The following is a 13,571-nucleotide window of genomic DNA, read 5'->3' on the forward strand; positions in this document are numbered from 1 at the left end:
CCATTCAAGCACAGGATACACAGTAGATAACAGATAAGTACTACTATAGAAGCTTGTTTATATAAACTATAGTAGTACTTATCTGTTATCTACTGTGTATCCTGTGCTTGAATGGCTGCCCCCGTGGCTACACAGCAGCTTGTTTATATAAACTATAGTAGTACTTATCTGTTATCTACTGTGTATCCTGTGCTTGAATGGCTGCCCCCATGGCTACACAGCAGCTTGTTTATATAAACTATAGTAGTACTTATCTGTTATCTACTGTGTATCCTGTGCTTGAATGGCTGCCCCCATGGCTACACAGCAGCTTGTTTATATAAACTATAGTAGTACTTATCTGTTACCTACTGTGTATCCTGTGCTTGAATGGCTGCCCCCATGGCTACACAGCAGCTTGTTTATATAAACTATAGTAGTACTTATCTGTTATCTACTGTGTATCCTGTGCTTGAATGGCTGCCCCCATGGCTACACAGCAGCTTGTTTATATAAACTATAGTAGTACTTATCTGTTATCTACTGTGTATCCTGTGCTTGAATGGCTGCCCCCATGGCTACACAGCAGCTTGTTTATATAAACTATAGTAGTACTTATCTGTTATCTACTGTGTATCCGGTGCTTGAATGGCTGCCCCCATGGCTACACAGCAGCTTGTTTATATAAACTATAGTAGTACTTATCTGTTATCTACTGTGTATCCTGTGCTTGAATGGCTGCCCCCATGGTTACACAGCAGCTTGTTTATATAAACTATAGTAGTACTTATCTGTTATCTACTGTGTATCCTGTGCTTGAATGGCTGCCCCCGTGGCTACACAGCAGCTTGTTTACAGAACAGACAGATAAATAATAAAAGCATAAAGCACACAGTACCAATTTTATGCGCTTCCTCTTGGCATGGTAACCATAGGCAACCGTGATAATGTTAAATTCAGAACTTGAGGAAGATGAATGAGGGAACACTGCTAATCCAAAGTGGGAAAATCAGGGAGAACACAGGAGCCGACTTGTGTAAGTCCCACAACTGGACACTGCCATATACTCAGAATAATGCATCTCACATGAGTAAAACACAATGACAAAATGCAGCAACTCAGAGCATTGGGCACCAGGGACAAGGCAAATCTCATTCAATTGTCTGTTGGATAAAGCAATGTAAAGCATGAAAACAAAATCTCATTTAAAATAGTAGAAATACTGAAAATTGAATATAAAGTTTAATGATAGCTCTCCACCCAAGCCCCATCTCTCCCAATGTGATATATTGCTGATATATTGTTGCTAGGGGGCCACTATTCTCCTAATCAGAACGTGTTTCTAAGAACAGAGCTTACATGGTTCATTATGATAATAAGTCATCTTAAGCATAAATTATTTATTTCTGCACTGAGAACTTTTGTCTTCAGACCCTTTTTCAGTTGGTAATTGCACCAGTTTAATATCTGCGCTAAGGACAGATTAGTAACTACTGAAGTTCCTCTTCTTTAAAGGAGAACTAAAGCTTAACTAAAGTAGTAGCTATAAATGTTGTACATTATGTTTTGTGTTTCTGTACCAACCCAAGTCAACCACAGCCCTTTAGCAGTAAAGATCTGTGTCTCCAAAGATGCCCCAGTAGCTCTCGATCTTCTTTTCTGCTGATTCACTGCACATGCTCTGTGCTGCTGTCACTTACTGAGCTTAGGGACCCACTCACAATATACAGTACACATAGAATAGAAATGTCACAATATAAGGCTGATTAGTAATTAATACAGATAATTACTACATGGCAGCACAGAAACCAGTACAATTAGCATAAGAATTTAATAATCAGCCCTGTAGCATCAGCTTATATTACAGACCAACCTCATTTTCTGCTGGATAATTAGTGACGAGCCCTAAGCTTAGCTTCTCAACAGCCAATCAGAGCCCACTGAGCATGTGAGTGTCACAGACACTTTCCAAGATGGTGAACCCCTGTGACAAGTTTCAAGTCCTGGATCATTGCTGCTATTGAGATGCTGAAACTTTAGGCTGGTGCAAGAAGCTCAGTATATAAATTATGGCATTTTAAGCCACATTCATGTTTAGGGGTTTAGTTCTCGTTTAATGTCAGTGCAGAATTGCCTACGCACTGTGTTCTACTCACTGGTTGGCTGCTCCCTTTGTACCAGTGGAGAGAGGAGAGACAGATCATAAGGCAGGGTTTTCCCCTCAGAAAAGGTGGCAGTAATGCATTGAGGTTCCAAATCAGGACTCAAAGATCTCAGCAGACCATATATGAGGCAAGTTCCTTACCTACAGGGATAGTTTACAGTATGATACACCCCTCTCATTGAACAGTGAAATTGAAGGTTACTTTGTATCTAACTTGCTTGGCTCTTCCTTCTGTACAATGAACTATTCCTTATCTGTACACCTGAGACACACGTAACTACAGAAGGGTTTTTATTAAGCTCATCCTCTTGTCATCATGTGAATAGCCCACAGTGAGATTTCATTTGCATTTGTTCCACCACATTTTTAACGAGCCCAAACAAGGGGAATTAAACCCCCCGTATTGCCCTCCATGGCCCACAATGAGTATTTCTTGAAGGAGTCTCCTCATCATGAGCAGTTTTTGTCTCGTACTGCTTTATTCATTTTGCTGCTTTAATAAAGATCTGCCCCTTTAAAATGGCAAATTTTCTGCACACAATGCAGTTATTATCTATCCTATTCCTCAAGTTCATTTAGCTTTAGCTCTACTGTATTGCTGAAATGAAACAGAGATATAGAGAGAAACAGGAGGCTGGTTCTCTGTAGAAAGAATAAGAGGAGAGAAAGTGAGAAGATGTCACCTGGTATTGCTGCTAAATCATCTCAGGTCTTAGGAGTAGAAATGGTTTCTATCCGGCACCAAAAGGGTTTAAGGTTTTGCAGCAAAAGATGAGTCTGTTCCCCATAGGCATTGAGTGAATTACAGGAGTCATTTAAGGTGAAGTATCTAATGGGGAGGTTTATAGCGCCACCCTGAGGACAGATGTAAGAAGTGCATTATTATTATTATTATTATTATTAAAACCAGTTCCTGAAAGGTACCAGCGTACGTACTGGGCATGAAATGCAATATGTGCTTTATATATTTGCTTTTAATGCACAGTCTGAAGATATCAAGCTTGTAGACAGACCTTAAAACCAGTTTGCTGCAGTTTTACCTTATCTATTAGTGAGGTCCACAATGGCAGTGCAAGACATACAGTGAACTTTAAGTAGCTGATGTATATAGAGATACAGAATTATTGTGTAAATGACCCCACTGGGAATGAGAGGAGGCAAATATTTCCAGTACATTAACACAGACACCTCATGGGCTCTGCTTGCTCCTGACTCCATAAAAAAGAAGTTTATATAGAGAGGATTATGACTAGCTACGGACTAGGGTTGCCACCTTTTCTGGAAAAAAAATACCGGCATTTCTATATATTTATCTTTTTCCCTATTAATAACATTGGGATCAACCATCATTTTTACCGGCCAGGCCAATAATATACCGGCCAGGTGGCAACCCTACTAGGGACCCAGGCCGTCCTTGGGACATACAGACCTGCATTTTCCATCCGAAACATAATTCTTATTGGATCCCTAATTTTGATTGCATAGGCTGCAAATTAGCCAGAGGGGACAATATGGTTAGGGGAATAATAACAGGACATGCAAAAAGCTCAAAGAGTTTTTTTTATACTAGAAAATCTGAATTTGTAGTGGAAAAAAACTAAATTTTCAAGATTTACAATACCCAGAGGATGGAAAAAGTCTGAAAAAAAAGTCAGAAAATCCTCCATCTCAGACCTGCCAAGGTTGCATATACAGGTAAGTCAATGGGAGCGGTCTCTATCATATTTGGGAGTTTCTGTGGTCTGCACAGGAATTAGCCTGATTTCTCAATCATTAGCACAAATATCACAATCATTCTAGTTCTAGCCAAAATGGCACTGCCTATTGTTACTTTAATTCCTGTCCTGTCAAATGAACTCTCTTTCTTCCTTTGTTGTTATTAGGGTTGCCACCCTAAGATCTCAACCGGCCGGTAGAGGGTGTGGGAATAAAAGGGTGGGCCCTGACACCAACGGGGGCGGGTCGCGACGATTAAGGGGTGGAGAACCGGTGCGCGATTGGCTGGGTGGGTTGTGACATCAAAGGGGTGGGGCCACATAGTGCGTTTGGCCTCAAGCTGACAGCAAAAAGGTTTTTACCAGGCTGGGGGCAGGCCATGGCCTTTTGTTTGGTGTATTACAAGTTTACCAGCAGCTACATTGCCGGTAAATTTGTAATACCGGCCCCGGCCTTGGCTGGTGTTTTACCGGCTAGGCCGGTAAAATACCGGCCGGGTGGCAACACTAGTTGTTATTTTAAACTGCTGATTAGTTTCTACTGAACCGGGGATAAACAGCATTTAAAGAGAAGAAAACCTCTGCTCTTTTGTACCCAAATCAGAAGGTGTTTTGGAGAGGAAACCAAGGTGTTCCAAATTTATGGAATACAATTTCTGTATGGATTCGTTTTCCTGAAATACTATTGCTGGAAAATGTAATTTTAAAGAAAAGGGAAAGTTAAAATCAGTGTGGGGGTGGCATAGGTTAGTCACCTACCAGTCATTATATTAATTTACCGGATATCCCAAGTGTTAGCAGGAAACTGCACCAGCCCAGGGTATTTCTGGAGGAGAAATCAATTTCACCACGGAGCCAATTTCATGGAATACCCTACAGACTAGAAGTTGCCTTTTAAAGCAAAACCAGGGCAGTTATCTTAAATGATGCAAACAGAGCTTCAAAAAATGCATTTAATAAATAAGGTCTTGGCCATACATTTAAAGCAATGCCAGGCAGGGCTATACAGAACATTTTGTAGCTGGGTAAAAAGCTGGAATCACCTCTCCTTTAACTAATAACAATCACCTGTCTGACGATCCTTAAAGGACTAGTAACCAACATTTTTTTTAAAAAAAAATTAATCAAAAAAACCCACTAAGACAAATTAAACAATGAAATTGCAGTCTTTATTAAGAAATAACTTACCGAAACTCGGCTTGCGGTCCTCTTCAGAAAACGCGACGATCCACCATGCGGCACTCGATTTCTCCTCCCTGGCTATCTCCTATAAGGAAGGCAGGGAGGAGAAATTGAGCGCTGCACGATGGATCGCCCGATCGCTTTCTGAAGAGGAGATTCGGTAGGGAGGAGATGTGATTTGAAAGTTTAATTTGTCTTTGTGTTTTTTGGTTTTTTTTCAATTTATTATAATGAATTTTTTAAAAAAAAATGTTGATGTTACTGGTCCGTTATTGTAGAACTTGACGGTGCGGCTCGAGCCGACACGTTGCGATGAAACGCACGCGACTTGTCGGATGTCCTGAAGATACAGGAAGTGAAGGAGAAATCGCAGGTAAGAACTACATTTATCCGACTGTCGGATAAGGACCGGTTTCATCTGACAGTCGGATAAATGAAGTTCTTACCTGTGATTTCTCCTTCACTTCCTGTATCTTCAGGACATTCGACACGTTGCATGCGTTTTATCGCATGGCGACGTGTCGGCTCGAGCCGCACCATTGAGTTCTACCCTTTAAGGGATCCTGTCATCGGAAAACATGTTTTTTTCAAAACGCATCAGTTAATATTGCTACTCCAGCAGAATTCTGCACTGAAATCCATTTCTCAAAAGAGCAAACAGATTTTTTTATATTCAATTTTGAAATCTGACATGGGGCTAGACATTTTGTCAATTTCCCAGCTGCCCCTGGTCATGTGACTTGTGCCTGCACTTTAGGAGAGAAATGCTTTCTGGCAGGCTGCTGTTTTTCCTTCTCAATGTAACTGAATGTGTCTCAGTGGGACATGGGTTTTTACTATTGAGTGTTGTTCTTAGATCTACCAGGCAGCTGTTATCTTGTGTTAGGGAGCTGCTATCTCGTTACCTTCCCATTGTTCTTTTGTTTGGCTGCTGGGGGGAAGGGAGGGGGTGATATTACTCCATCTTGCAGTACAGCAGTAAAGAGTGATTGAAGTTTATCAGAGCAGAAGTCACATGGCCAGGGGCAGCTGGTAAATTGACAAAATGTCTAGCCCCATGTCAGATTTCAAAATTAAAAAATCTGTTTGCTCTTTTGAGAAATGGATTTCAGTGCAGAATTCTGCTGGAGCAGCACTATTAACTAATTCATTTTGAATTTTTTTTTTCCCATGACAGTATCCCTTTAAGGAGATTCATTTGGAGTGTGTTTAAAGGAATGTTTAATGCATTTATTGCTGGTTCAAATAGATAGTCTGTAAAAGCTTTGCCTAGAAAAAAGAAAAGAAAGCGGATATTCATGGAAGACAAAAAACAGTGTTAGAAATGAAAACTTTTTTATATTGTTTATTAAGCCTAATTTGCTTTTAGGCACATGTTCGTACAATTTGGAATGGAAGGAAAGTGCATTTTATACAGTAGATGTGATGGAATATTATATACTGATTCTTTGAAATGTTATCATTTAGTATAGAATTATAGTTCGTTCCTCCCGTGTAACACGTGAACGGCGTAAACAGCAAGTGGTTTTAGAATTCTGTAATAACAACAACTTACCGCATTTGCTTCAGACAACTCTCGAAATCGGATTTTCCCTAACAAAATGCATCGCTATTAATACGTTCTATTAACAAAATATACATCAGGATCACTGCAGAAACCTTTGCCGCTCCCATCGCCCAGTAGTGTCGTAATAAAATAAATTTATATCAAAGCTTTTCACAATTTCAAATGAGTAATTTTAAGCCCCACGTCCCTAAATAGAATTTTTCCTGTACAAATTAAATATATATATATTTAGATATATAACATTATTTTCCGGCTGTGTGTCCCTTTCTGCTGGGAGTTGTCCTTTTTTGCATAAATCTCGAGTTATAAATATCCAGGAATTTTGATATCAATCTACAAACGGCAGACTGGTTCTGTACACGTAGATACACAACGATTATACGGAGAAACTAATTCTCTTGGTTCCACGATGAAGAAAACAAAATGCAGTTTCTGAACAGCTTTTGTTTTGAAGGATATGAACAATATAAAAGTAAAAGAGACTCCAGTTAAGAGTAAGGTCCCATTGGTCGGTCTGTTCATACAAAAATGGCCGCAGTAGTGTTTCCAAAGGAAGTGGAAGATGATCGAGAATATACACAACGATGAAGTCTTAGTCCTTTTTCTCCACAGTGCTGGAGATGATCTCTGCAAACTTCCGGAGTTGCTCACTGGCATTACTGGACTCTTGCTGAAGTCGCTGGTTGTTCTGCCGGAGACAGGCCACTTCAGCCGCTAACACTTCTTTGTCCAACTTTTCCTGCGGAGGTTCAACAAGAAATAGATGGACTTCATTGTGCAAAGCTTAAAATGTGTCACAGATTAGAAAATCTCATCTCTACATTGTTCCTTTCACTCAGCAGTGCCCACACTTTACTAATGCGAGGTCTACTTTTAGGGACATATTTATCAAGGGTCGAATTTCGAATTGAAAAAAACTTTGAAATTCAAAAAGACTAACCGAAATTAAGTCAAAGGTTTTTTTTTTAGGTCGAATAGGTCCGTTTTCGATTGAATAGGTCCCTATTCAGCCGAATTCAAATCGTACGAATCGAAGGAATAGCGCAAGTTTTTCTCAAAAAAACCTTAGATTTTTTAAAGTCCACCCATTGACTTCAAATAGGTTCTAGGAGGTCCCCCGTAGCAGGTTTTAGATGGCGAATGGTCGAAGAGACAGTATAAGATACATTTTTTCAAATTCAAATCGAAATTGGACTATTCCCTAGTCGAAGTACACAAAAATTAGCTCGAAATTCGATTTTTTTTTTTTCATTCGAAAATTTGCCTCGACCGTTGATAAATCTGCCTCTTGGTGATGTTGTCCCATTATGATCTACATCCACAAAACATTGTTAGCATTCTATTCCATGGAAAATATTAAATATTATATTGATTTATGAGATCATTTTTATTGCTATATTTCAATCATATCACCTTTCAAACACTTTTTTTTTCCAGTTCAGTTGTTTTCAGATTGTTCCCCAGAAATAAAGACTTTTTTCAATTACATTATTTATTTTTTACTGTTTTTCCAAAATCCAAGTTGAATGTTCGTGTCTCTGGTGTTTGAGTCTGGCAGCTCAGTAATTCAGGCGCAGACTCTAAACTTACAATTTTGCAACATTTAGTTGATCCATTTCTCAGCAGCATCTCTGGGATATTAGCAACTATTGTATCAATTCTAACAGCTGCCTGTAATGAAACCCAGAGATTCTGCTCAGCAGGGACAAAGATAAGAAATGTATCAACTAAATGGTTCAATTTAGAACAGTTTACAGGGTCGGCGACCCCCCATCCGAAAGCAGCTTTAGAAAGGTGAAAAAGTAGACTTACACTTCAATATTAGAAGAACGGTCAGACATAGAAAAAACAAAGTAATTGGAAAAAGTCTTTGCTTCTGGTGATCTATCTGAAACCAACTGAATTAAAAAAAAGTGTTGGAAGGTGAACAACCAACTTAAAGGACCAGTAACAAAAAAAAGTTTTAGCCATAAAAAAAAAAAAAACTTGAAAAATTAGATTTTGAAATTTTGAAATTCTAATTTTCATTTCGACCCTTGATACATCTTCCCAGTAGTGTTGGCCTGCACTGGCCTTGCTTCAGAAACACTACTATAGTTCATATAAACAAGCTGCTGTGTAGCAATGGCGGAAATTGAAAAAAGTCTATATGGCACAGGTTAAATAATGGATAACATATAACACCATTATGTTCTACAGAGCTTATCTGCTGTGTAACCTGAGCCTTTTCTCCTTTGAATGGCTGCCCCCATTGCTACACAGCAGCTTATTTATATAAACAATAGTAGTGTTTCTGAAGCAAACAGCAGTTTTACCAGTGCAGGGCAACACTGCATTATATTTTTAGTACTTTAAAACAATTTCATTTTTTAATGTTAGTGTTGCTTTAAGTCACTCCTGATCTGCTGCTGATAAATGCTGGAGCCCTTCTGAACCTGCACGAGGCTGGAATTGCTGCCCAATTTACACTGTGTGACTGATTCTAATTCACACTGGATTGTTGTGCTTATTTATTTCCATCAATTCCGAGTGTGCTTTGTGCATCAAGTATTTTGCCTTCTGATACCGCTGGGTGATCACTTATTCAGTGACATTATTCGTATTTTATTTGATATTGATTTATTGTTATTCTACTTTATTTACAGTTCTTTGGAAAACTGTATAAAGAATGCACATTGTGTGTGTTAAGTCAAGCGAACAATGTTAGTGATTATATTTTTGGTGTATAAATCTACAAAATACTGGTTTATGCTTGGGCCGGGTAATAACAGATTTTTTTTATGCTTTTGTGCTCAGGAGGCTTTTGAAAACAACATTTTCATCAGTAAAAGTTTAATTATAGTACAATATTTCACCCAAATGATGGCGTGGGGGCTTTACTACCTGGGTAGAAGCCAGTGACAACCAATTGAATGTAGTGTTTTCACTTTTCTACCTGCATTTGGCTAATAATAATAAGACTAATCACGGTCAATTTGAAAAACCTTTGGAGCAGGCACTCAACGAAGGCAAAACTTCCACCAGGCAGATAAATTCAAAGTGAAAAGTTTATTGTGCCCACAGCCTTACGCGTTTCGTGTCATTAACACTTAAGGTGGCCATAGATGCACAGTTAATATCGTACAAAACAAATTTTCGTCCGATATTCGGTGCGTGTATGGTGGAAAAAGAGCCGACCGATATCGGCAGAAGACTTGGATATCGGTCGGCTCGTCGTTCGGGCTGGACGGAAAATTTTGATCGGGTGCCTTTGAAGGGACCCAAATATCGGCCATTGTTAGTGCTGAATCGTCAGATACAGGTAGAATTCTATTGTTTCTTCCCCTATATCTACCTGTATATCTGACGATTCAGCTCTACATTGAAAGTGTATTGAAACGAAAGATCTTTTCCAAGAAAGATCGTAATTGTTACGTCTATGGCCACCTTAAGGGCCAGATTTAAGGTCGAGGTGAATTTTCGAATTAAAAAATTCGAATTTCCAGCTATTTTTTGTGTACTTCCAATTGAATTTGAACTATTCGAATATGAAAAAAATTCTGAATATCGAAGTTTATCTTGTACTGTCTCTTTAAAACTTAGACCGACCATTCGCCATCTAAAACCTGCTGAATTGCTGTTTAAGCCTATGGGGGACCTCCTAGAACCTATTTGGAGTCAATTGGTGGACTTTGAAAAATCTAGGTTTTTTTTTTTGGAAAAACTTTGAATCGAATTCGATCGAATGCGCTATTCCTTCAAATCGTACAATTCGAATCTGGCCAAATTCGGACCTATTCGACCAAAAAAAACCAAACTTCGACTTAATTTCGGTTGGTCTTTTTGAATTTGAATTTCTAAGTTTTTTTAATTCGAAATTCGACCCTTGATAAATATGCCCCTTAATCATGGGCTATAAAATTCTTAATTTATTTCATGAAGGTTTTTGTACAAAACATATTTACTAGCACCCTTGGAATGAAACTCTGCTTCTCTTTCTGTTGTACACTGCCACTGCATTGCAACCACAAATATTTCTCATCAAAAAACTAAAAAAAAAAGGTCAGCGCCCCAACTTTTCTTCGCTTTTTTTCCACTGAATTTCATGGAATCTACCTGCATTACACTACTAAGCCGTACCTTCTGCAGATCCGTATGAAGCTGCTTCAGCAAAACCTCCAACTGCAACACCTTACCAGTTAGGTCTGGGGTCAACTCACCACTGAAATAAATATGATGTTATGTATGAACAGTGCAATGTACTAGATACAATTCTTGTAAGTTATAAATGAGAACCATACGAAGGAGCAGACCTCTGCAGAACTCATAAAAAGTTCTGGTTATTTTAGTTCTTGTCATGGCAAGTTCCCATTCACATTGCCGGCAGCCCTATACCCCTGAAAGGGGTGGTTCACCTTTAAAGGGGATCTGTTGAGAAAATGTAAATGTAATACAGGTATGGGACCTGTTATCCAGAATGCTCGGGACCTGGGGTTTTCCGGATAACGGATCTTTCCCTAATTTGGGTCTTCTTGCCTTAAGTCTACTAGAAATTCATTTAAACATTAAATAAACCCAATAGGCTGGTTTTGCTTCCAATAAGGATTAATTATATCTTAGTTGGGATCAAGTACAAGCTACTGTTTTATTATTAAGAAATCATTTTTAAAAATTTGGATCATTTGTATAAAATGGAGTCTACGGGAGACAATCATTCCGTAATTTGGAGCTTTCTGGATATCGGGATTCCGGATAAGGGATCCTATACCTGTATAAGCTTCATCATACTGAAATAAGACACAATCAATTAAAAATGATGCACCGTTTAAGAAAAAAACAAGTTAATCTTCAGTATCTCAATCTTCACAACCTGTCTCTCTTCATGCTGAGGTCTGGGTCAGATTTTGATTTTGATCGACAAGTAGGTCTAATACGTCTTTTAGAGGGGCTCCCTTTCTAAGCAGAATAACTCAAATAACCAACTCCAGCACAAACAAAAGTTCACAAAATACTCTGGCAAACACCCTGCATGCAGAGAAACAATATTTCCATCAGAGCCGGTTATTTTTAAAGAGTAAGCACCAGGGTTAAGGGTTCAGTCCCCCCAAAGGATGTATAAAACATAACTGTCAATCAAAAACTGACCACCTACTGCATGAAGATAGAATGAAAAGAGACAGGTTGCTCAGAGGGGGAGAGTGAAAAGTAACTTGATTAACTCATAAGTAGTACAGAATTTTTAATTGATTGTATTTAGAAAATGTCTTATTTCAGCAAGATGAAGCGGATATAAAATTTTCATTTTCGCAATAGATCCCCTTTAAGTTAACTTTTAAAGGACCAGTAACATCATTTTTTTTATTAAAAAAGTCGTTAGTGTAGAACGAAAAAAAAACACAGACATAATTAACTTTTAAATCGCCTAAGTCTTTATTAAGAAATAACCTACCGAAACTCCGCTTGCGCTCCTCTTCAGAAAAGGCGACGATCCATTGTGCAGCGCTCGTTTTCTCTTCCCTGCTTTCCTTATAGGAGATAGCCAGGGAAGAGAAATCAAGCGCCGCATGATGGATCATCGTTGTGTTGCCTTTGCTGAAGAGGAGCGCAAGCGGAGTTTCGTTAAGTTATTCTTTAATAAAGACTTAGAGATTTAAGAGTTTAATATGTCTGTGTTTTTTTTCATTCTACAGTAACAAATTTTTTAATAAAAAAAAAATGATGCATGGTTGCTAGGGTAATTTGGTCCCTATCAAGCAGATTGCTGAAATTGCAAACTGGATTGCTGCTGAATAAAAATCTAAATTACACAAATAATAAAACCTAGGGAAGCTACTGATGTTGATACAGAGGATCACACGATCACAATAGTGACATATTCTTTGATTCCTGTACAATGTGTGACAGTAAAATAAAACTAACTGTAGCAAAATTATTTTCTACTAAACAGAACCTTCTTCTTTTCTTACAAATAACAATAGGCCAGCAGACTTCTTTCAGTCCTGGTCTGGTGAATCATAGTCGAATCAAACTGAAGGTTTAGAGCGATACTTTCCTTTGGCTAAATAGTATTCCGGTAGGAAACTTTATGATTCCCATATGTAACCACAGGCAACCAATAAAGTTTAAAGGGGTAGTTCACTTTTTAGTTGTTTGCTATGTTATAGGATGGCTAATTCTAAGCAACGTTTCAATTGGCCTTTATTTTTATAGTTTTTTTAAATTATTTGCCTTCTTCTTCTGACTCTTTTCCATCTTTCAAATGGGGATCACTGACCCCATCTAAAAAAACAAATGCTCTGTAAGGCTACAAAATTATTGTTATTGTTGAACCCCCGCAACCAGATTGTTGAAGTTGCAAACTGTAGAGTAAAAAAGCTAAATAACGCAACAATCTCAAATAATAAAAAAAGGAAATGTCACTCTCTACATCATACCAAACGTTTGTTTAAAAGAGGAATCTCAAACTACTTGAAGCTTTCAGCAGCATGGCCATCCTGTATTTTTTTTAAAGGGATTCTGTCATGATTTTTATGGTGTCGTTTTTATTTCTAAATTACACCGTTTACACTGTAAATAATTCACTCTACCATGTAAAATCTAATTCCTGAAGCAGCAAGTGTATTTTTTTTAAAATTTGTAATATTGGTGTGTAGGTGCATCTCAGGTCATTTTGCCTGGTCATGTGATTTCAGAAAGAGCCAGCACTTTAGGATGGAACTACTTTCTGGCAGGCTGTTGTTTCTCCTACTCAATGTAACTGAATGTGTTGCAGCGGGACCTGGATTTTACTATTGAGTGCTGTTCTTAGATCTACCAGGCAGCTGTTACCTTGTGTTAGAGAGCTGCTATCTGGTTACCTTCCCATTGTTTTGTTGTTAGGCTGCTGGGGGGGAGGGGTGATATCACACAGTACAGAAGTAAAGAGTGACTGAAGTTTATCAGAGCACGAGTCACATGACTGGGGGCAGCTGGGAAATTGACAATA

General features: G+C 38.4%; 1 protein-coding gene across 7 annotated transcripts in view; it reads right to left on the reverse strand.

Annotated features, from left to right (window-relative positions):
• Positions 1-6,358: 6,358 nt before the first annotated feature.
• sipa1l3.S (signal induced proliferation associated 1 like 3 S homeolog) overlaps positions 6,359-13,571 on the reverse strand; it is a 136,880-nt gene continuing 129,667 nt past the window's right edge. For 6 of the 7 annotated variants that reach the window (XM_041575293.1, XM_041575288.1, XM_041575290.1 and 3 more), the window contains 2 exons: positions 10,727-10,808; positions 6,359-7,346 (listed from right to left, as the gene is read on the reverse strand). In XM_041575293.1, the coding sequence (XP_041431227.1) occupies positions 7,200-7,346; positions 10,727-10,808 (229 nt within the window). In that variant the 3' untranslated portion in view covers positions 6,359-7,199. The remainder of the gene's footprint in view (positions 7,347-10,726; positions 10,809-13,571) is intronic. The other variant, XM_041575294.1, reaches the window with a different exon arrangement.

Source organism: Xenopus laevis, chromosome 8S (assembly GCF_017654675.1).
Source record: "Xenopus laevis strain J_2021 chromosome 8S, Xenopus_laevis_v10.1, whole genome shotgun sequence".
In the NCBI taxonomy this organism is placed as follows: domain Eukaryota; kingdom Metazoa; phylum Chordata; class Amphibia; order Anura; family Pipidae; genus Xenopus; species Xenopus laevis.